Source organism: Oryza brachyantha, chromosome 4 (assembly GCF_000231095.2).
Source record: "Oryza brachyantha chromosome 4, ObraRS2, whole genome shotgun sequence".
NCBI lineage: Eukaryota > Viridiplantae > Streptophyta > Magnoliopsida > Poales > Poaceae > Oryza > Oryza brachyantha.
The window spans coordinates 20,154,838-20,178,467 of record NC_023166.2 but is presented as its reverse complement, the minus strand read 5'-3'; the positions used below and the strand labels follow the sequence as shown (position 1 = coordinate 20,178,467).

General features: G+C 42.2%; 5 protein-coding genes and 1 long non-coding RNA gene across 7 annotated transcripts; 4 read left to right on the top strand and 2 right to left on the bottom strand.

Moving 5' to 3' along the window:
* Nucleotides 1-5,299: 5,299 nt before the first annotated feature.
* Nucleotides 5,300-7,789, bottom strand: LOC102718826 (cold-responsive protein kinase 1-like). The gene is made up of 6 exons (XM_040523654.1): nucleotides 7,645-7,789; nucleotides 7,386-7,528; nucleotides 7,056-7,269; nucleotides 6,704-6,938; nucleotides 6,256-6,406; nucleotides 5,300-6,149 (listed from the first exon to the last, which is right to left on the bottom strand). The coding sequence occupies exons 1-6, from the start codon at nucleotides 7,787-7,789 to the stop codon at nucleotides 5,775-5,777; spliced, it is 1,263 nt and encodes a 420-aa protein (XP_040379588.1). The 3' UTR covers nucleotides 5,300-5,774.
* Nucleotides 7,790-8,858: 1,069 nt separating this feature from the next.
* On the top strand, nucleotides 8,859-10,848 carry LOC102717706 (ribosomal RNA processing protein 1 homolog). Its single transcript, XM_006653777.3, has one exon. The coding sequence runs from the start codon at nucleotides 8,940-8,942 to the stop codon at nucleotides 10,614-10,616; it is 1,677 nt and encodes a 558-aa protein (XP_006653840.3). The 5' UTR covers nucleotides 8,859-8,939; the 3' UTR covers nucleotides 10,617-10,848.
* A 786-nt stretch (nucleotides 10,849-11,634) lies between these two features.
* Nucleotides 11,635-12,384, top strand: LOC121054212 (RING-H2 finger protein ATL43-like). The gene has a single exon (XM_040523260.1). It carries the CDS (start codon nucleotides 11,635-11,637, stop codon nucleotides 12,382-12,384), a length of 750 nt encoding a protein of 249 aa, XP_040379194.1.
* Nucleotides 12,385-13,044: 660 nt separating this feature from the next.
* LOC102718542 (ribulose bisphosphate carboxylase/oxygenase activase, chloroplastic) lies at nucleotides 13,045-18,177 on the top strand. 2 transcript variants are annotated; one of them, XM_015836188.2, is made up of 13 exons: nucleotides 13,045-13,454; nucleotides 13,682-13,767; nucleotides 13,882-13,891; nucleotides 14,320-14,382; nucleotides 14,507-14,620; nucleotides 15,181-15,242; nucleotides 15,627-15,681; nucleotides 15,940-16,141; nucleotides 16,278-16,384; nucleotides 16,639-16,694; nucleotides 16,992-17,084; nucleotides 17,258-17,401; nucleotides 17,774-18,177. In XM_015836188.2, the coding sequence occupies exons 1-12, from the start codon at nucleotides 13,094-13,096 to the stop codon at nucleotides 17,363-17,365; spliced, it is 1,317 nt and encodes a 438-aa protein (XP_015691674.1). In that variant the 5' UTR covers nucleotides 13,045-13,093; the 3' UTR covers nucleotides 17,366-17,401; nucleotides 17,774-18,177. The 2 variants fall into 2 exon arrangements, with proteins under 2 accessions (XP_015691674.1, XP_006652948.1); XM_006652885.3 differs by lacking the exon at nucleotides 17,774-18,177 and having other exon boundaries at nucleotides 17,258-17,743.
* Nucleotides 18,178-19,135: 958 nt separating this feature from the next.
* LOC102717430 lies at nucleotides 19,136-22,541 on the top strand. Its single transcript, XM_015836117.2, has 2 exons — nucleotides 19,136-19,264; nucleotides 22,194-22,541. The coding sequence occupies exons 1-2, from the start codon at nucleotides 19,177-19,179 to the stop codon at nucleotides 22,385-22,387; spliced, it is 282 nt and encodes a 93-aa protein (XP_015691603.2). The 5' UTR covers nucleotides 19,136-19,176; the 3' UTR covers nucleotides 22,388-22,541.
* LOC121054279 lies at nucleotides 20,966-22,613 on the bottom strand. The gene is made up of 4 exons (XR_005811689.1): nucleotides 22,524-22,613; nucleotides 22,173-22,433; nucleotides 21,816-21,946; nucleotides 20,966-21,263 (listed from the first exon to the last, which is right to left on the bottom strand). It is a non-coding gene; the product is annotated as an uncharacterized LOC121054279 (long non-coding RNA).
* Between the last annotated feature and the right edge of the window lie 1,017 nt (nucleotides 22,614-23,630).

Here is a 23,630-nt window from a genome sequence, read left to right as displayed (position 1 = left end):
TATCAATTTCTCCCTCTTATTAATTCAAGTCAACGTCAACGTGGACACTAAAACCATGGTAATTTTGGATATATGGAAAACAGGAAAAATATATAAGTTCAGAGATAGCAAAAGACAACGATGCTCTTAACTTATTCTACTACTAAAAACTAAGCACTCATAGATAAGTATAAAAAAAATCCACCAATTTCGTGAAGAAATGGAAAACAAACAGTGTCCAAATTTATTCCATCTGGTTGGAAATTTTTGCAAGGTTTCATAAATGTTGGATGTGATTGGTGGACCAGTTGTGCCTCCACTATTCCCAGTAATTGCCCCTTATCGCCCAAACAAATCTTTCACATCGATTTCTTGTCATCAGATCAGCACTGAAACCAGGGTTGATATCTCAACGCGAAGACCCAAATCTTCTTGCATAGTACTAGTAGTAGTGTGGTTCCCAAAATAGAGCATCACATCGAATTTTTTTTAAAAACATCACATTAAATTTTTAGACACCTAAATAAAATATTGAACATAGATAAATCAAAAAACTAATTGCACAGTTATAAAAGAAATCTTGAGACGATTCTTTTAGGCCTAATTAGTTCATAATTAGTCATAAGTGTTACAATAACCAACATATGCTAATGACGGATTAATTAGACTCAAAAGATTCATCTCGCGGTTTTTAAGCTAGCCCTAAAATTCGTTTTTTCATTCGTGTTCGAAAACCCCTTTCGATATTTCGGTCAAACATTTAACGTGACATTTTTCCAAAAATTTTTCCAGACACCGCCTAAAGTTGAGAGATCGACCTAGAGAATTACGAATTTATGATCCATCGTTTCTGTCACATTTGAGTGGCTTAATCTGGTGACCGATGGATCGTGCTGTAGGTGTTTGATCGATGTGACGCCATTGCAATTATTTTGCCATCCATGGTGGTGCTCGCCAGGAGGCTCTCTAATCCCACACGTATCATCAAGAGGCTGTCCTCCTACAGCACTCGGACAATGAGTCGCATTGATAGATGCCACAGCTGCATGCTGTCCGAATTAACACTGACGTTAATCTTGTCCCTGCGGCCGGGGTTCTTGGCTGGGTGGTTAATCATGACGCTTATCTAGGTGGTTTGCATATACAGTAGTAGCACTACGTTGACTCTCACAGCAATAAGCAGTAAAACTACTAGGAAATAAATTTGTACATCGTCGTCCGGATGACCGTTTGGTCTATGGATGATAAGCCATTGAGAAACAACCTAAAGGAAAAAAAACAATACTTTTATATATGTATTTTTAGCAATTCACCGTTTGATCTGTGGATGATAAGCCAACGAACAAAAACAATTCTTTTCTATATACAATACTTTTATATATGCATTTTTAGCGACTCATCGTTTGATCCACGGATGATAAGCCATGAGAAATGAATAAACAAAAGCAATTTATAATAATATGTTTTTAGCAACTTAAAAGTTAATATAAAAATAAAATCAAATTCTACGATAGTCTTTACTGATGGTAGAAATCAGATAGTCAAACAAGACACATGAAGGTGCACTGGATGCATGACAATTGGCAAGTACATGCTGGCTGGGATAGCCTGTACAACACCAATTAGCTGGAGGAGGTGAGCCAAGGTAATAAGCAAGTGCCGTGAGCCAGTGACAAACAGCTCAGGAATCTCGACGACATGGACAGTTCTCCTACTTGGGCACGAACAGTATCGATCCCCAAATCTTGGCTCCCATAAGCTATTAACCAAGCAGATGCAGCAGTATTAGCATCATTTGCTGTGTAACTGGGGCACACGCCTGCGTTTCTGTCCCAGCTTATATCTGAAAATCTGAGCAACATACATACTACACACACTACACGCATTTCATCAGATTGTAGGTGGACGGGTGCAGCAGCAAGCAAGCAAGCAGAGGGGGTGGGGAGAGGCTTTACAGAGGACACCATCATGTAAAAATGGAAACTTTACGCTGCATTCTGCCTGAGAATTTTTTTACCCCCGGCTGCTTGCTTAGGTAGGGTTTACAAAACCGATGAAAACCGGTTGGTTTTTGTGAAAACAAAACCTCTTTGACCGACTTAACCACACTGGTTTCCCTGAACAGGTTGAAGAAATTTTTTAAATAAATTTTAAGTTTTTGACAAAATCTGATCAGATTTTACAACCGGGAGCAGACGGTTTTCATTGAAGCAAAACTGTTGTGGCTGGCGTGACCGCGTGATAGAGGAGATGAAGGAAAGGAAAGGAGAAGAGGATGCTTTCGGTGAGGCCGGGCGGCTGGGTGGCCACTGGCGAGTCAATACGCTAGAATTGCCGGTGCAGCCTGCAACTGCTGCCATTTGCCGTTGCTGCCCGGCTGCCCCCATCGATCAATCTCCAGCCGTGTCTTCAATGGGGTTTGGGACCGTGGGGCTTTGCATCATGTACTAGCAACAAATTGTGTTTACAAAGATTTGTTTCATCCATTGTGGGCCCGTTCGGCAAAAGAGGGGGGTAAGTTTAACTTACCAGCACGGAAAACGAACTAATAGATTAGTACATGATTAATTAATTATTAATTATTAAAAAAATAAAAATATATTAATTTGATTTTTTAAAACAAATTTCCTACAATTTTTTTATAAAAAATACACCGTTTAGCATTTTGGGAAGCGCGTAGACGAAAAACGAGAGAGATAAGTTAACTTAGTCATGCCTGCGAACGTGGCTTGTGTCTTTCTAACAGCCCAGCTGTAGGGGTTCTCCACCAAAATTGTTCGGAAATCCAAATTTACTTTGTATATTACTTGTAGTTTGGTCTGGTTTAACTAGTGACCCTCGAAATTTTAGGAAACCAACCTATTTTTCGTCCATTTTTAACCTTCACTATAGTATCACTATAGTAGAGAAGAAAAATTCAATGTACTGTCTCAAACTATATTGACAAAGCACTTATCCTCCTAAATCACTTTTTCGCTCATTTTACACCCTAGCTTATCGAAACAATTCAGTTTATCACTAATGACATTTCTATTTTCTTCTCCCTTTGTAATATTTGCACCAAAATTGAACAGAATGATGGTAGATATACTACGACTTACTCCTAAATCTTTTTTTTAAAAAAAATTATCATGTTTACATAGGTTGGAAACACTTTAGGCTGAATTAAACACTGAATTTCAAAGTTTAAATAATCATAAAAAATTAAAATGTTTTTTTCTGAAAACAATCGAAAGTATATTCAAACTTTGATAATGTGTCATCCATGGTTCACAAAATTAGGAGAACAACTTAAAATACAACTTATCAGAAAATAAAAATGTTTCGGTAAAAGGAAAGGGGGAGAATGGTGTTCGGGCGTAAAGTGAAATATTCAGACAAAATAAAAAATAACCTAGGACGTTAAATGATCTAATAAAAATAGTTCGATGGATCATCCCACCTTGCAGTAAAAATAACCATAGGGTGATTGCTTGTTTATCTACAAACGAAAAATAATTTATAAATATAAAATTTATATATGTATTGTTAGCGATATAAAAACTAATAGTGAAAAATAATTTTCAGTGAAATCTCCTCAAAATTAACTAAATTTAAGATTAAAATTTTTAATTTTAACGGATAATCATAAATATAAATATAAGCGAAAAGATCGGCAGCGCTCTCGAAGCACTGAAGCGGAGCTCAAATTCAAACGTTGTTCAAGAGACCTGGAGCGTTACAGTATTGATTACCGCCTACGCCCATAAATGCTGTTTGATTCTCCTGTAAAGGTAAATTCGGAACCATCGGTACGGTCGATGCTCTTCTATTTTCCCCTGCTACATTGCGCCGTTGTGTTTCGAACTGATCGATCTATCTCATAAATTGCTACACTCTCAATCCAACATACAAAAAATAGAGAAATTTTGAACTTAAAAGACGAATTTATTTTAGAATGGAGGGAGCATGTTTTAAGAATTATGTGATCCAAAAAGAAGATGAAATTGTGAAGCAAATCCATTTACCATGAGCAAGTGATTGAAGAAAAAACAGAGAATACCAAGAAAAAAAATCTAGAATGTTAAGGAGGAAACCAAATTCATGATCGGACAAATTATTTTTGTCCTTCATCTCTCTTAGTAACGGGGAATTCTGGGTGCTTCGATCATCAATTCACTGATACGCCGTTAAAAATGGGTAATCTTGTGCTTGCTCCTGCTTTGAAAATTCGTGTGAAAAAAATGCACCAAATTTCAGGTCAAAACGTTTGATGTCAAAGCATGCGTAAAATAAGAGTGCCCTTAGAAAATTAGGGTCGAATTTGCAAGGACATACTACATGCCTTTGACACCGTCAAGTCCATAGTGGTGGCAAACACAAGATTCAGTTAAAAAAATAAGAAGAAATATTAACTAATACATAATGTTGAAAAAACAGGGTAAAATCACCGTTGAAGTGAAAAACATGTTAAGGAACAGTTTTTTAAAAATTGGCAAACTTCTCTATACTGTATGAACTTAAGACTAGGAGTTTTTTAAACATGTTTGAAAAGTATCTCAAGATATCATATTTTTAATATATAATTTTTGTAAGTTGAGATAACATAATTTTGCACTAAGATTTTTTACACCTTAACCGACTAAGGGTATTCCCAACGCAATGACTAAAATGATGTCCATAACATTAATTAAGTTGCGACCTAAGATGAAAGATGATGTGACAAGTGAATAAATGAGGAAAGAGAATGAATAAGACATGGTTTCTACGTAACATTTATTTAAGATATCATGTGAGATAAGTAGAATTAAATTGAAGTATGGAATAGTGGTATTTGCATTGGAAGAGTAATGTTTAGTACTAGTTTCTTAATGATGTGGAGTTTATAGAAACTACATCTAGTGTTATGGGTTATGAATGCCCTGAGAGTAGACAGGCACTGTCGGTCTAGGGGTGAATCTTAGGGTGAGTTAATTTGGGCAGTGTGTAGGTGACCTGAAGAAGGCCGGCCAAAATAGAGGCAGCAATCAGTGGGAGAATGATTTTTGACCGTGATTTAAAGATCATTTTTTATGGTTGTTGAATGCATCAATGTTCCCGGTGTGCAAGCTACTAGTACTATTGACCGTGCACCTTCCTTGTAGCACACTCAAATTATCGGAAATGCCAACCATCATTTTGGAGCTTTCTCTGCTCCTATTGACCCCAAGTGCTATGCCAAAACTAAAAAAGATATTAGTACTAGTATATGTGATCATCACCAGGTATTAACCTTTTGCTCTTCACATGATGTTCATGGTAGCACAAATCTTTTACAATAATAGTATCCAAAAATGCACGGATGACACAGTTTTCTGTTGTTTGACTATCCAAAATGTTAATATCTACAAGAGTATAAGAAAGTACATACGGAAAACCCGAAGCATTGAGAAATATGGAAAAAAAGAACACCACACATTTTACTATCAGTTCATAGTCATTAAGAGTGCAAATTACTGAATGAGCAGTGAAAATTTGTCTCTCCCGGCTTTTTCTTTAATCTTCAGTGGAGAAGTGTGTAGTTTATACCAACCTCTCTTCTTATTTGGTACTAATTAAGTAAACTACTAGTAAGTGAATCTGTACAAAACTGATGTTGTGCACACACAAAAAAAAGCACCATAAATATAGTATTTGTGTTAGATTGCCAGCAAAATGGTAGTATTTCGCTCTAGTACGAAACAGTTCTTACCATTTCATCGTCACAATGGCGACTTCAATGCTCGATCTTGCCTGTACGGCAACCACCAGAACGCCGGTGTGCGAATGCGCGATCATTATATGCCACAGCTCATGTCGTACGGCCGGTCGACCATGGGCGACGGCGTGCCGAGCCAGTACGACGTCGACCTCATCTCGGCCGCCGTCTCGGACCCGCCGCCGCCGCCGCCGCCGCCGCCGTTGTTCTTGTCCGTGAGGCTGTTCCTGTCCAGGAACGCCGGCCTCACCGGCGCAGGGATGGACTGATCGGTGGCCTTCATGGTGAGCATCAGCACCACCTCCGACATCGCCGGCCGCATGTTCGGGAATGGCTGCACGCAGAGCAGCGCGATCTGGCACACCCGCGCCACCTCCTTCTCGTCGACCCCGTCGGCCTGCAGCTTCGTGTCGACCAGCTCGAGTATCTTGGATTGCTCGTACAGCCTCCATGCCTGACAAAGTTCACGAATTCTTCAGATATTAAAAAAAAAGAGATTTCCATTTTTTGTGACAGTGAAGTGATGTGAGTTAGTTGGGTTCAGAAATATGCATACGGACATGTTCAGGCAGGTACTGCATTTCGTTTGGGAGAGAGAGATCCGTGTTCTTCCTGCTGCTGACGATCTCGAGCACGAGCACGCCGAAGCTGTATGTGTCTGCTTTCACCGTGAGCTCCCCTCTGATGGCGTATTCAGGCGCAGTGTAGCCCCTGAAAATTCATGGATCACAGAGTTCTTCAGAAAATCCTATTCTTTATGGTCAAAGTTGTAGAAAAATCTAATCACATGTATTATGACATATGTGGCATACCCCTGGGTATGATGGCACAAAGATTCTACAAAACCTATGCTTATGTGACAGGTCCTGTGGTTTTTCAGAACGCTGACCATAAAACATGAGTTCTCTGAAATTTACTCTAAAAACAATTACGGCCTCGGCATGTTTCAGGCTTTTAAGGCTAGCTACAGTTCTAAGCGAGCTGATATTTTCAGTACTTGTGACTTACAGTGTGCCGGCAAATGCAGTGCTAAGGTATGTCTGATCCTCGGGGAAGAACCTGGCCAATCCGAAGTCACTGATCTTGGGCTGGAACTTGTCGTCCAGGAGGATGTTGCTCGCCTTGATGTCACGATGAACAATCCTCAGATTGGACTCCTCGTGCAGGTACTGCAGGCCTCGAGCAATGCCGATGATGATCTGGTGCCGTGTCTTCCAGTTCAGAAACGGGGCACCATCAACACCTGCAAAGTTAGTTAAAACTTAAATGGACATGCATCACAAACGTAGTTAAAACTTAAATGAAAATGTGCATCAAGTGACAAACTTTTAGTTGTATTGGCAATTTTAGAAATGCTTACCAAACAGTATCTTGTCCAAACTTTTGTTCTTCATGTACTCGTAGACAAGCAGCCGTTGCTGCCCCTCCGAGCAGCAGCCCACAAGGCGAACAAGGTTCTTGTGCTGGATGCTGGTTATCATGTTCACCTCGACGAAGAACTCGGACTCGCCCTGACCTGACTTGCCGACGCTCAGCTGCTTCACAGCAACCTTCCTGCCATCGTCAAGCTTCCCCTGATGATGAACAGCAAGCAGCATTGCAACAAGCACCATACAATCAGAAAATGTCAGGTTGTACTGATACAGGTTCAGTGCTGTCTTATGGTGTTCTTGGCAGGGAAAAAATGTACCAGATAAACAGGCCCAAAGCCTCCTCTCCCGAGCTGATTCTTCTTATGGAAATCCCTTGTGGCCTTCTTGAGTGTTGCATAATCAAAGTAAGTGATTGTCCGCAGGTTGCCGCTCATGTTGCCGCTGAAATACTCAGGTACCTCTGTTACACAGACAGAAATAAACACCGGAGTTTCATACAAAAATTATGATGGAGCAGTTTAGTTTTTTTTTTGTTGATCAGCAGGCGTGATGAGAATGATAAGTAACTAGTTTCACCTGAAGGAGCTTTCTTTGGTCTCATCAATCTCCTCATGATATCTGGCCTGAGGAACTTCCAGCAGAAACCAAGCAGGATTAAGATGACCACGATGAGAATGACGATGAAGGCCAGGAAGACCGCACTGGCATTTGGGTTTGCCATTGATGCCGTCTATTTCTGCATATTCATCCAACCCAGTCATCGAACTAACTTTTTTGTTTTGAATTTAACAAACAAACATTTTCAGGTGAAACTTGTTCAGAAAGTTGTTTTGCCAATTACTTACTACTAGTTGTTTGTACACAAGCAAAGCACAGGTGAACTGTACGTGTTCTAAACGACATGCTAATTGGCAAGAAATTTACGAAAATAAATGAAAATCGACAGCAACCACTTATCGATTAATTACTTGTCACAATTCACTTCACTCAAGCATGAGGTAATTGAGTGCAGTAATCGAATAAATAGCATGATAAAGAACCGCATGATGACATGAACCATCTACTCAGTTCAAAGAAAAGTAGCCATCTTGTACCTACTACACGCAGCCGGTTGATCGCACGGCCGGCGACGATCACCGGACGAGACGCCGACGCCGCCGTCCTCCCTCGCCGCCTCGCCCTCTGCGCAGCCGCGGCCGTACCAGCAGCTGCAACGCCAAGGAGATCGGGGGAGGCTTCCAATGCCAGAGGGCGGCATAGTTATCGGTTTCTCCGAGGCGCCACGCGCGTCCTGTCCGGTCCGATCGAGCTGGCTGGCGCGGAGCTGCCGCCACTGCCGGCCACTCGCTAAGCCTAAGCTCGCCCAGAGGATCACGGATGACAGCGACGGCAAAGCGCATTTGTTAATTGGTGGTGGATCACCGCGAGGAATTCGTCCAGTGCGATGGCCGCTTGCACTTTGCAGCAGGGGGGAGAGAGAGGCCCTGCGGCGTCGCGGTGCCCGCGTCCGTACAACGGGGGGAGCGGCGAAGGCGCCGCCGGCGTTTCCTCGCGACGGCGAGCATGGCGTGCGGGCGGCGCCCGGAAAAGATGCACGGGCCCATCGTACGGCCCATCCCGTGAGGCCCACTTGGGGTGATAGATACGTGGGCCGAAAATTTGGGCCCGCCACACAGTGTACTAGGCCAATCCACGGCCCATAAGGCCTATGAACTACTAGGGAATCCAGGCGCACCGAGCGCTCACAAATCACGCGTCGCGACGAGAAATTAAAAAAAAAATCGAGCAAAGTCATTTCAAACGAATCCCCTCTACGAATCGAATCAAACAGCTAGGGTTTCGTCTCCCCCCATCTCTCCGCCCCAGTCTCCATGGCCGCCGCCGCCGACGCGTCCGCCGAGGCCGCGGCCATCGCGCGGCGCCTGGCCTCATGCAACGGCTCGGCCCGGGAGCGCGCGGTGCGGCACCTCCTCTACACGTTCCTCCCGGCCTCCGCGGCGCAGCTCTCCGCCTCCGACCTCCTCAAGCTCTGGAAGGGCCTCTTCTTCTGCTTCTGGCACTCCGACAAGCCGCTCTACCAGTCCTCCCTCGCCACCCGCCTCGCCGCCGGCGTCTCCTCCGGCCCCTCGCCGGCCTCCGCCGCCGCCTTCTTCGCCGCCTACCTCGCCACGCTCCGCCGCGAGTGGGCCCACATCGACACCCACCGCCTCGACAAGTTCTACCTCCTCAACCGCCGGTTCCTCCACCACGCCTTCCTCCTCCTCGGCGCCAACTCCTTCGGCCCCGACCTCACCACTCAGGTCATATCGATCCTGTCAGAAAAGGCACTCCTTCCAGAGGCGGACAACGTAGCTGCCGGCTCCCCTCGTGGCCTTGGGTACCATGTTGCCGATGTGTTTCTGGACGAGCTGTTGCCGCTGCTCCCGGTGAGCTTACCGACAATGGAGTTACTGCTATCTCCTTTCTTCACTGTGTTGGAGAAGTCATCCGATAGGGTGATGGTGGCTAAGGTTAAATCTAGTGTGTTTGAGAGGTTCCTGGAGAGCGGCAAGCAATTGCTTGAAATGGCGAAGAAAGGGGAGGGAGTGGAGAAGGGGAGTGCAGAGGAGAAGCTTGGGAAGATTGGTTTGTTGTTTGGGTTCAGCAAGAGGTTCTCGGATATTGGGGCGAAGCCAGAGACTGTGCAAGCAAACCGAAAAGTGTTGTTTGGGTTGAGGGATGCGTTTGTGAAGGTCGAGAAAGGATTGGAGCTCTCTGGGGTTGAGATTGCTGTGCCAGAGTTTGAGAATACTGATGCGCCAGCAGTGACAGGGGTGGACAAGAACATGGATTTGGATGAGGTGAAGGTGGAAAAGAAGAAGAAAAAAGCAAAAAAGGCTGCATTGGTTGAAAGTGAGGAGGAGGAGGCCAAGGCTTCGAAGCAAGGGAAGAAGGTCAAGAAGGAGAAGAAAGAGAAGAAGAAAAAGAAGAAGGTCGAAGTTGTTGATGGGGGAGATGTTGCGGAACATAGTACAGACGCTCCTGCCAAGGAGGATCAACAGATGGGTGATGGTACTGATGCCATTACATTTGATGAGACATTGATGTCCAATCTCCAGAAGCAATTTGAAAAGGCCGCAGCAGAAGCGGGGATGGTCAATGGAGGTGGCGACTCAAGTGTTTCGCCGGTTAGTAGCAAAGCCGCAAAGAAAAGGAAGCGAGCAAAATCTGCAGATAGGCTAGCAGCTTCTGATGGAGATGATGGCAGCAGCGAAAGTAATGCTATTTCCCAGGACGGAGAGAAGAGTGGTAAGAAAGTGAGGTTCTCAATGAAGAATAATCTAGTTTGGAAGCCTCACAATCCTTTGCCACCACAGTGTTTGAGACTGCCACCATCTGCTACTCCAAGAGGGAGTGCACTTAAAAAGGGTGTTCAGCCTGGGCCTATAAAAGAAACACCCACACCTTTGAAGAAGACTAAGCCAAAAGCAAAATCTGCAAAGAAGGTCTTGAAGAAGCCTTCCTCAGCCGTGAAGCGCTTGCGGAAGTTGCAAAATTTTTCTGCATGAACTCTTCTATGGATTGACACTGCAGCGATCGTGCCTTCCGTTGTGCCTTTTCAATTCTGTTCTATTATTACTTAATTCTTCACCTTGTAGGTTAGTCTTATACACTGTTGACTCTGCAACATTTTTATATTTATGGATTGTTTAATGTTATGCCCTGTCATAGTGCATTCATGGTAATCATGTGGTGATCATTCATTGGTATTAACACTAACAGTAGCCATTTTGATCTGGATATAATACAAGTCTGAATTCCCCTCAATTTACTCTTTCTGTTCTAATTATATGTCTTCCTCAAAAAAAAACTATATAACTTCCTGCTTTCGCAGCTGTGGCTTAGTGCAGTATACTATATATCAATCGCTTATACAAGCTTATTAATTTTTTAGTGATCGGACATATTGAATTATTCTTCCTAGCACTATGATGTTCCATTTTACACTAGTGTTTTCCATGTAGGCCCTTTGTTAGAATGTTTCTTTCAGTACTCACTAACGTATCTGTACAAGCAAAGGATCAAATTTGTATATGAATGATTATAACTTTTCTGATGGCTAGTGCCATTTACTTCTGTATGTGAAAGCAGCACGGCTGCTAGATACTACTATCTCCAGTTTGGAAATACTTGTCCTTTTCAAGATTAATTTGTACATATGGTCTTCATGTTTCTAAAGTAAATATTTGGCAAGTTCATAGTTAAAAGTTATAAAAATTTAACCTAAGCCTTGCCCACAACAACAAATATTTTATAAACTGGAGGGAGTAGCATATAGCATGTTTCACTTCTTGTGCCCAATATCTCCCCAAGAATACAGAAATCAAGATTCATTTGGAAAATGTGGGAACAGGGTTGTTGCAGATACAGCATTGACTTTCCATGTCGTTCAGTTTTCTGAGATCTTGCTGTGATCAAAAGATAGCTTCCCTCTATTTTTAAGCCATGCTATCCGAGAAGAAACGAGGATTCGGAGCAAAGCACGGCTCACCTCCCAAGCCCCCGTGTCATGGTTGCCGAAACGAGATGATCCCGGCGAAGGCGTCCTCCCCACCGCCGGCGCCACCCCCTCTGCCGCCGCCGCCGCTCGCCGTGGACGTCTCTGTCATCGTGGGCGTGCTCACGGCCATCCTCCTCGCGCTCTTCCTCTTCCTCATCTACGCCAAGCACTGCGGCCCGGGCGCGCGCGGCGGCGGCGGCGGGCTGGGCCTCGGGTTCCAGCCTTCCTCGTCGTGCGACCGGTGCCGCTCGGGGCTGAGCCGCTCCGCCGTGGGCGCGCTCCCGGTGCTCCGGTTCGGCGACATGGTGGGCGCCGGCGCCGGCGCGGCGAGGGACCGCGCCACCGAGTGCGCCGTCTGCCTCGCCGCGTTCGACGCCGCCGAGCTGCTCCGCGTGCTGCCGCGGTGCCAGCACGCGTTCCACCGGGACTGCGTCGACGCCTGGCTGCTGGCGCACTCCACGTGCCCGGTGTGCCGCCGCCGCGTCGCGAGGGAGGACGCCCTCGTCGCGCTGCCCGAGCCGGACGCCGGCGAGAGCTCCGGCAACGCTCGGCGGCAGCTCGCCGGGAGTGTCGCCCCCGGTCGCCACTCGGCCGGCGAGGCGGAGGTGCGCGTCACGGTGCACCGGTGCGCCGACGAGCCGACGCCGCGGTGGTCGACGGACTGCTCGGTGGACCGGGTCGGTCATCTCGAGGCGGCGAGGCATCGGAGGGACACGATCTTCCTACAGGAGAGCGCGCACGAATCCCGAGGCTTTGACAACGCACGGTCAAGATGACACTTTGATCTTGTACACGCCAGTGTGCATGAGTTGCACATAGTTAGCGAGACAACCATATTTCATAGACGGCTTAGAATTGTAGTTGCTTCGATTGCTTGTAAATTTCAATGCGTCACATGAAGAATCAGAGCAGGCACACCAATCCAAGAATTGTGCAGAAGATCACAGTGAAAAATTCTATAGAAACTTAGCACAGGTAAACACAATTTATCAGGAACAAATTCATGGTTATCAGAGTGTCGATCGGTTCAGGAATAAAAAATAATTTGACCAAACCGCACCTATTTTGAGTCCAGTTTCACAAAAACTGCGTAGATTTGACACATATCACATAACCACATATATTATGGTCCTACAGGCTACAGTTTTTTATAAAATGCAGTGGTATGCATTTCACAAGGAACCTGTTGGTGACACTGATCTAGTGAAGCAAGTGAATTATACCTCATTACCTCACGGCATAACTTATTATTCCACACATAACTTATTTTTAAAATTTATTTTAATTTATATACTTAAAATTAACTTGCTCGGTACCAGGACATTTTTTTAGTTATTTTAAAAGTAGTGAGAAAAAATAGATTTTGAAATTTAATTCCAAAAAAGTGGGCGTTTTTATGTGAGGCGTTCCGGACCCCGACCGTGGCAGATAAGGCCCCAGCGGCGTACGGCCGGCAGCTCGCTGACGCACACGGCAGCAATCGCCATGGCCGCCACTTCCCTCGCCTCCTCCGCCGCGCACCGCCGCCTCCGCCTCTTCCCCTCCACGCGCTCTACTGCTGGCTCCATTCTCAGGACCCCCCACCGAGGCCGCCTCCCGTCCGTACTATGCTCGTCGTCGTCGTCGTCGTCGTCTTCGTCTCCTCAGCCCACCGCCGGCGGTGAGGAGGAGGAGGCGGGGCAGGAGAGGAGGCTGTCGAAGCAGTCATCGTGGGAGGCGAAGGACTCCGAGGGCGATGACTACCTCTACCGCCTCGGGAAGGAGGCCGACAACATGAACATCGCCGTCGGCGCGCGGAGCGGCATCGTCGACGATCTCTTCGTTGGCAATTTCCTCGGCAAAGACTGTACGCGCTTCAACACTTGGTTGCTCTCCTCGATCAAAATAGTACTAGTACCCGATAAAATGTCGTCGATTATTGGTTCCTATTGATTTATTTGGTCAGAACATGATATGTTTCTGCATAGTTCAACACTAAAGCTAAGTAGCCACTGGAGCTGAAGACTTTGGTTAAATAAAAGGACAATATTTCCTGTGTTACAGTAACTTAAGTTTATAATTACTTGTTTGCAGCGGATATTGTGTTCGATTACCGGCAGAAAGCGACCAGAACATTTGAGTACCTGCAAGGAGATTATTACATCGCACCTCTCTTCCTAGTGAGTTAATTTTAGTTCATCTGCAGTTGATCTTTATAATGGATCCCCATACTTTTATGCTGTTTTAGTACTTGATTGACAATGGTTTGACACTGCAGATTCATTGTGTTGCAGGATAAAGTTGGTGAGCAATTTAATGTAGGAGGAAGCACATTATTATAATTAGGTATCTCACTCTTAGCAGTTTGAAAACAATTCCTCTTTCACTTCGATTTTTTAAACAGTGACTACTGAACATCAGTCTTTTTATATATGAAACTCAACAGTTATACAAATGCTTCACAGTTACTGGATAAGTTTACCATCATAGACCAACAGTTGCTAGACTGAATATATTTGAGTCAAAACTATCAAATAATGACATAGAATGTGGGAAGCATGTGAAAAATCTACATTTCTTATGTGACATTAGTGCTGATTACTCTAAACTCCTCCTTAGTCTTGAATTTTATAGTATATGTTCTTGTAGCTGTAGTATGATATGTGCTTGACAAATTTCCTGATTCTTTTTCTCCAGGTGCACATGCTAAAAGGACTGTTTGATGTTTGCAGCATGTCATATTGTGAAGAACTACATTGCACATCTTCTTAATATCAAGATTCCCCTTATACTTGGTAGTGTACTATACTTGTTTTGTTTCTCTTAATGTGAATGGGATATGAATATAATGCATGGTTGTAGTTTACTATTATTCTCTAGTTCGTTTTCAATGATTTTGACGAACATTGCACAATGCAGGAGTCTGGGGTGGAAAAGGCCAAGGGAAAACATTCCAGACTGAACTTATATTTAGAGCAATGGGTGTTGAACCGGTTATTATGTCTGCTGGAGAATTAGAATCTGAGAAAGCAGGTGAAAGACACTTGAATTTGTGATTACTGTTTGCATGCTTTATGTACTCTCCTATACTTTTCAAGGTTTGCTATTATGGGGCTGCTCGATTTTCCTTTGGGAGAAGACCATATAAGCCTCTGTCAAATCTTTTTCAGGTCCTGTTTTCTTTTATTAAAAGAAACTTGTTCTGTGGAATTACAAAACGATAGCATTCTTTTCCTGGTCATTTGTCATTGCTATACATATGGTGTTCTGTATATATGCATTTCTGTAAATTAGCATAAGCCTTTGGTTGGTCACAGCAGATGTCCTAAATTTGGTCCCTCTGGTGGATCAATTGTGCTAGTGTACAGATTTATACAATTCCATGTCTATTCTCCAGGAAAGAGCTGCTCAGATTAGTTATACGACATCAAAGACTCAGTTTCTGTTAAAGTTCACCAACTCCAAATCCATAGGGGAATTAGTGGTTGCTTGCTCTTTTGTGGTTGTGATAATTTACATTTTGAACAGTTGGATGGTTTGGGAATGGATAAACTGTTTATTGGTTGCTCAAGTGTGTTCTACTCTTGTTACAGGAGAACCTGGGAGGCTTATTCGTGACAGATACAGGACAGCCTCTCAAGTAATTCAAAACCAAGTAAGCAGGTGTTTCCAGCTACTCAGCTGTGCTTTTCAAATTCATTTTTCTGTGTTTTGGGCATGAAATGAAATAATATCAATTTTTTGTAACCTGAGTGTTGTTTGTTCATCTGTTGGAGGTGAAGTTTTTTGGGGAATGCTTGATTCATGTGGTGTGTTTTATGCCTCAAGATAGATGCAAATGTCCCTTAATGACTTGATGCTTATCTAGTTATCTGTTATGAGAAATACAAGTGCTCACTTCTCTGTAGTGCTCTACTCTTCTGTATCATTACTGTATTATTACGATAATGTTAACAGGTTAATGATGCTTGTTAGTTTTGTTCATTTTTCATTTCACTTCAATGAATTCCTGTTTTCATCATTTTTTTTCATGGTATAGGGTAAAATGAGTTGTTTGATGATCAATGACCTAGATGCTGGTGTTGGAAGATTCGGTAAGTCATTCTGTAAACATAGTTTGTATTGCAGTGTTGATCACAGTGACCCTAGGATATTTTCTTATTGTTCTTTTTCAAGAGCTTGTCTACAATAGTATCTTCATCTAGCTGGTTTATGAATTATTTGCCAAGTATTCTTCACAAGAATAGTACATTCTGTAGGAACAGATGAATCTTAGAGTTTGTCGTTCATTGGCCATATAGTGATTTCTTTTTGAAAGAGTACTAATTATTACATATCACCATTGTTTTCAGGCAATACACAAATGACAGTAAACAACCAAATTGTTGCTGGAACATTAATGAACTTGGCGGATAATCCGACCAGGGTTAGCATTGGCCAGAAATGGAGAGAATCTGATGTAACACACAGAGTGCCAATAATAGTAACTGGAAATGATTTTTCAACACTATATGCTCCCTTGATTCGTGATGGAAGGATGGAAAAGTTCTATTGGTATGCTTGTTCTTGCATCTGAATTTTTTTTGTTGCATCAAAGCACATGCTAAAATTTTTGTTTTGCACTAGTCATATTTAATTTGGAATGGAAACTTCAAATAATGATACTTGAAATGTGGTCTGTGATTAATAGGCAACCTGACCGTGAAGATATAATTAACATTGTTCACCGGATGTATACAAAGGATGGGTTGTCTTTTGAGGATGTATCTAAAATTGTAGACACTTTTCCAAACCAAGGTAAACCGTTTCACAAGAACTGTTATTTCATTTTGCAGGATATGAAACAAGGTTCTATGTTTCTTGTCATAAAAACTTTATATTTTGATGATAAGTACTTAAGTAGGGCAAAAGGAAATACTAGAAGAACCAGAACAGTAATATAAACATCATTGATTCAAGCAGAACCGGTGGAAATTATTTTTTATTGTTTAGCATAGAATGTATCCATTTTAATAGTTTATTCAAGAGAAAACTCAACTCGCTGGTTGCAGCTCTGGACTTTTATGGAGCTTTGCGGTCCAGGACATATGATCGGGCAATCTTGAAGGTATCTTTTTTGATTTAGGACAGAGTTGATAGTTCTAGTTTTACGGTTGATTTAGAGAATATTTTTCATCTAATTTTTGGTATGTGAAACAATGTCATGCCTGTTACTCTGTTTAGTTATTGAAGATGTACTGGTATGCGACAGCAGTGTGTCCATGACAACTTGACAAGCAGACATCTTTTTCTCAAAAAAGTTTTAGCAGTAGTATTTCCGATACATTTCCAATTAGGATAGTTGATTGCTGTATTGTCTTTCAGATGCATACTTCTCTGTAAACTGAAAATCTCCTGGGTGCAGTGGGTAGAAGAGATTGGTGGTCATGAACAGCTAAATGAGAAGCTTCTCAAGCGAAAGAAAGGAGAGAAGCTTCCAACATTTATTCCTCCAGAGGTATTCAATTTTTTCAGGCAACATACTGGTTCTAATAGGATTTCTTTCAGTATGCTAAATGTCACAACAACAGGCTTACATACTGATTATTCATCACTCTACTGAATACCGAAGCAGTAATTGTTATTTCCTTCATTAATATGTACAATATCCCGGTGTTATTTCTTTATCAGACAACTGTAGATGCATTGATCGAATCTGGGAACTCACTGGTGAAAGAGCAAGAGCTGATAATGAATTTGAAACTGTCGAAAGAGTACATGAAAAATTTGGATGATTAGTTCAAAACACAAAGGCAAGTAGGGAAAGTACTCGAGGTACTTATCTCAACCCAACCTTTTGTATTTCTTTTTCATTTTTCAGAAAATTGCACCTTTCTCCTGCACTCCCCTTGTGTGGGTGCTCTTGCATCCTACAGATCAGTTGCATGTGCAAGTATATGACAGTGTATAAACGCACATGAAAAGATATACAAGATTTTTTTCGGCTGTGTTATATGTATGTCAGGTCTGCTGCGTAGCATAATCATTCTGAGAGTATGTTGTAAATGCCTCTTTCCCCCTCGTTCTTTTTATGGCGGTTCATTTGGTATCATTTCTACAATGGTTTGTAACTCTGAACACAGTACGGAGGAAAGAACTTCGTGCAATGCTTCGCTTTCAGAAATTGTCCATAATCTGTGGTTTCAGATATGCACGATTGAAAGAACAGATGTCATCGTCGCCTGGCTCTCATTATTGCCAGAAGTTGTCTCGTACTCCAGTTGACATGGTAGGCTTTTTCAGGCTTTGTATGGTATGGCACAAGGATACAAAATGGTCCATGCATTATGAAGCAAAAGCGTCCAAACGTTACAGAATGGAGGCAGAGAAATTACCTGAAGGACTGTCTTGTAGTTTCTATGTATTTGGATTTGCATCAGGACAAAGACTCATTTTGTAGTATGGATTATCTCACATTGAATTATCACTTCTACCCCTAATTTCAAGGTGAAATTGCATGCACGTGAGAACAAAATAAATGTCATGCATCAAGTTTGTATGCATGCATGCTCACGGCATGCGATGCTTATTTAATGCGGTAATAAAACCAAATTGACACGTTGTATCAAATTGTGGACGAGGGAGTATACAGAATAAGGGGAAACACGGGAATTTTATTTCTTTTAAAAAGAATCATTTAATATGATCCAATTGCAGAAGATTTACCACATATGTGAAACAAACAATTCACTCGAATTTTGCAGGACACGCTACTCTGTTTCAATGGAGCATTGGAATAGGAAGACCCATGTCCACATGTTTAAAATGCTGGGTACAATTTACAACTAAACTAATAACCAAGGGACTATTCGGTTTGGATGAAAATAAATTATTTGGATTTATAAGGATAATTTATATGAAGGTTATTCCGTTTGTCCTAATATAATATAGAAAAACCAAGAAAAATTTTCCTATAAATTGTAGAGATAAAACATAGAAATTCTTTTATCCACTTAATCTCTTTAAAAATTCCGATTGGTCGATTTGTGCATGTATCCATTCATTTTCTTAATCTTTATGGATTAGAGTTCCTCCAACCCAAATATGCCCAAAAATGCCTACCGTTGCGACATTCCCTAGTATTGGATAATTTGCAAAGGAAGGAGACATGGAGTACTAAACTGAAATCCACATCATTCCGAAGTAAAAAAAAACAACAAACTGGATAGTAAAACAAAACCAAGTTACACTACACACCATGATGCTTGCATGCCAACCTGCATGGTACCATATCTTGGAACACCAAACACTAATCAAAATTCTAAAAAGCTTTTAAGCTGGGGTTAGCAACGAGGAGGCACAATACTATCAGTGGCTGCTGGCGCTGCCCCCGAGGCAACGTGGAGCGTCGCCAACGCGGTTAGGTGGCAGCACATCATATCATATCACATCACTTCATATGCCCCCAAATATATATAAAAAAAACTTTAAAACAAAGAAAAGCACTGCATCACTCGCCTCTGCTCTCCAGCCTCTCTCTCTCTCTCTCTCTCTCTCTGCTTTGTGACAGACAAGGTCGGAGCCAGTCGCCGGCGATTAGCCGGCCGGCGATGGAGTGGTGGCAGAGGGCGGTCGTCGTGCCGGTGAAGCGCGCGTGGGTCGTCCTCGCCGCGCGGCTGCGTCGCAAGAAAGAACACGGTAACATCGCTGAAACTTTTTTTGTTCCTCTTCTGAAAAGTTTCTCCTGGGCAGCCGAATCTTCTCTGAATTCTTTGAGATAGTTTGATCTTCTTATTTTTGCATCTGCATCATGCTGAAACTGGCCTGCATGCAATGCGAGGTCTGAATTGAGAATGTCCTCAACACAAACTTTGGAAATCGCAGAGTTACATCCTCAGTTTTTTTTTTAAAAAAAAGAAGCGATTTTGCAGAGTGAATCTGGATAACTGGATGTTCAAGTTCATCAAATCTCCATAAACTGTTTTGTTTTCTATTTGGATTGAGGAAGTGGACAATTAGTCAAATCTGTTCTTCTCCAGGAAACAGTGAACTTGCAGGATATATAGTAGCAGTTCATATACGTCGTGGGACACGTAAGCCTACGCGGCTGTCGTCGTCTTCTTCCTCAGGAGTAACAGGCCAAGCGATGCAATATTTATCCTAAGCTTAGCATCAGCATGCACGCGTGCAAAATATACAATTCTGCCCTGAAAACTCTGCACATTTTTTCTTCGAGGAAGAAAATAAAACAGAACAAGATTGTTTTCGTGGCACGTGGCTCGGTGGCTGCATTCCGGTGCCGTACACCTCGCTGGGTTCCACTTCCACACCCACACTACTGCGTTCGGCTGGTGCACTCATCACAATCGCTTGTTTGTGCTATCTCCCATTTATCTTTTTTCTTACGAAGCTAAAATTTGAATTTTCATCTTAAATTTAAAATTATTTTAAGTTTTTTTATCGAAGTTTATTTTCTAAGCACTAAAAATAAATATATAAAAGTTATATTCATAACTTATTTTTCACAAATAAATACGTCGTTCGGCAATCAGGCCACGTCTCGATCACTACGTGTGGAGATTAATTATAGCTCTAAAACCTACTAGTAAAACACGATGATTTTGAATGTCTGTTAGTAATTACGTTTTGGATCTAATTTGGCGATGTCATTTATCAAATTTTAAGTAAGGTAGGAGGAGTCGGTTGTCTCAATGAGCGGCGCTGGAATTGAACACATCACACAAACAAGCTAGCTAATGGACAGCAACTGGCATTTCCTTGTGGCATGCATGCACACCCCCAGATATCTTGGTGTCTAGCTTGTGCTGGGATATTTTAGTGTCGTGTGTATATATATACATTACCTATATACTATATCTGGTTTTTAATCAATGACTATGTTGATTTTGGAATTACGTTTCATATTATAGTTTGTCACAACTAGAAAATTATTAAATATTTTTTGTGACTTGTTTAACCATTGAATCTGAATTGAGTGTGACCTATATTTATACATGCTTATACAAGATTTGAATAAGATGAGTGATCACATATAAATTTAAAAGTAAATAACGTCGTATAAAAAACAGAGACGGCACATACTTAAATTATACCTAGACATTTATGCTATTGCATGTTTACACATGATATTTGACCTTTTGCTACTCTCTGACGGATCCACGTGCAAAGAGCAGCAAAATGTTAAGGGTGATTGTTTGGTTTTTTCATGCTTACAAATCGGGAAATAATTTATGAATGTAACTTTTATACACATATGTATTCTTAGCGATTGAAAAAACAATGTTAAAAAATATATTTCAGTGAGAAACCCCAGAGTCAAAAAAAAAATTTAAGATGAACATTTCAAATTTTAACCTATAAACATAGGAACAAGCGGAAAAAAAGGTGTGTAAATATTCCTGTTTACACACATTGGTAGAGAAACCAGACAAACTAGGCAGAGTGTGAGTGACACCTGCAGTACGTATGCATGGAGAGGATGATACACTCACCAAGTAACCGCCCCTGCCACTTTCTTGGCCTTGGAGTTTGGACGGACACTAGCCCTGCAGTCAGCTCACCACTTTGCCTTCTAGAAGCGTCTACGTGGCATGCTTATGCACATAGATTTCCGACCCATGGCCATGATTAACAAAGGGCGCCCATGCTCGATTAACCATAACTGTATACAAACTGCCTGCATCACCATGTTAATTTGTGTGTTCATTAAGGTATGTGGATTAGTTGCAAGTGCATGCTTGTCTTCTCTTTTGCTACATACACCTGTGATGATATGGTGTCGACGGATCGATCTCTATTGAATAATTAAGACTGTGATGATAGTGATTGATTAACCTTTGATGGACTTTTTAATTGGGCAACGTCACCCATGCATGCATAGTTTAGTCTATCATATCACTCTACGTAACCAGGTAAAACAGTTTACTAGTTATTTCTCATTCCGAGGTACGCGTCGCATTGTGGATGCACATATGAGTTCATTAATCAAAGTATTATGTCGTTTTCGATAAGTACACCGTTTTTTAAAAATAGTTTTGACCACTATTTTCTACTGTAATACATGTGAAAATATCAATAAACATATGATTTATTGAAGTAAATTTCAAAATTAATATATACACAGTCTCCTTCCTTCTAAAACAAATAGTTTTAAAGGTATACGTAGTTGTGTCCTCTTAAATCACCTAGTCAAAAATCAATGAAGCTAATTAAGAGCCGCTTTAATTACCTTGATTAGCTTAGCACCGCAATGATGATTAATGCCAGGTGTGTATGTGCGCGCATGGAGCACGTGCGAGTGAAGGACACGACAGGAGCACCAAATCCGGTCTAGGATTTGCTTTCCGCATGGATCCAATTCTGCAGTCGGCTAACCACTCAATCATACAGAATTATAGACGCAGCATCACATAAATATTCAATTTTCTTTGGCAAAATTATTCTAGGCATGGATGATTGATTATTAGCACATCTATAACCTCAAAGTCCAGAATTATACCTTCTCATTTTATTAATTTTTATGGTGATCTTTACTGGTATCACCAACGTGTTAGCTGTATATAAACACTGACGTTGCAGGAGGTACCTGAATTTTGTTGTTCGTCAGATGGACGCGGCGTCCTGGTGAAGCTGCACGAAGACATCCAGACGTGCGCGTACGAGGACGTGCAGGTGATGTGGGAGATCCTGCAGCGCTCGGAGACGGCGAGGTTGACGGCCGCGCCGCCGTCGCCGGGGAGCGCCCGGGCTCTGGTCTGGCTCGGCCGCGCCGCGCCGCCGTCGTGCCGCCGCCGTCGATGACACGGTCATCCACAGCTGAGCTCCCGGCTGGCCTCCCTGCCATCGACTGGCCATGAATGCGAACCCCTTCAGCTGCTGTATAGCTTTAGATGCTGCACTCTTCTTTTCATGATGTAAATATTTACAGTTTCAATACCAGTTTTGTTCTTTGCCGCAGTCTCTCGTTTCAGCCTACCACCAGCCTGTCGCCATTGCTCGAGCACTGCAAACACAGGTAGACTATTCAGTTCAGGACGGTAAGTAGGTTCAGGAAACATTGGTCACACCTTGTAAAAAGAAAGCTTCAGATCAACGATGCAATTGCAAGATCTGGATTGGGTAGGATCAAAGAACTTCAGAAAGCAGTAATCTAACTGTCAGATAGTAAGAATGGACACTCTGAGAAGCAGCTCTCATATCGGTGAAATGTCATGGTGACTTGCCCATCATTCTTACCATACATATTATTCAAACGACCATATATATTTTAGCAGTCTCGTTTTATACATATTATAATTTCCAACAGAATCTCAATTGCCAATCAAATGGATGTAGGCAACAAGCATAGGATAGCAAATCAGAACGGCATTGCAGTGCCCCAGTGTTTCAGTGAATCTCGAGCTATGCTACAGAGAACAAGATCTTACCTATCAGATGTCCATAATTGAGGTTCAGATGTTATTCCCACTCTCCAAGCATGTTAAGCCGCATGTATCATAACTTCAAAGGTGAGATCTAACAGCTTTCTGCTTGAAAAGAATGTTAGAATCATACCAGAAGCAGAGTTAATTACATCGCAGATTATATTGAAGGATACTCGGACGAAACTATGTTCATAAGTAACCAGCAAAATAAAGGACACGAGAGCAAAACCAAATACAGGTCTGATATTATGTCCGACCCTCGAGGAAAAGCTAGTGACGTACCAGAAATCAGATGCATCGAACACTCTGCAGCAAACTTATACATTCTCATACATCACATTAACACCCCACAGAAAGGGTTTTGCATCCGTAGATATTAAGCATTAAAGTATAGAAGTAACCCATTCCTATTTCATCACCTTACGATGAAAAAAACGAATCACTCAGGCAATCAATTAAAAATAATGATAGTGGTGAAAAAAAAATTCTACTCAACAAGGCAATTGGTTAAAAAATTAATGACAGTTTGTGGATTAGCATTACATTAAAAAAATGGAGACAGTTCATGCTACCAGGTACAACAGCATGACCAGGTCTTCTTCAAAGCAACATCAGATAGA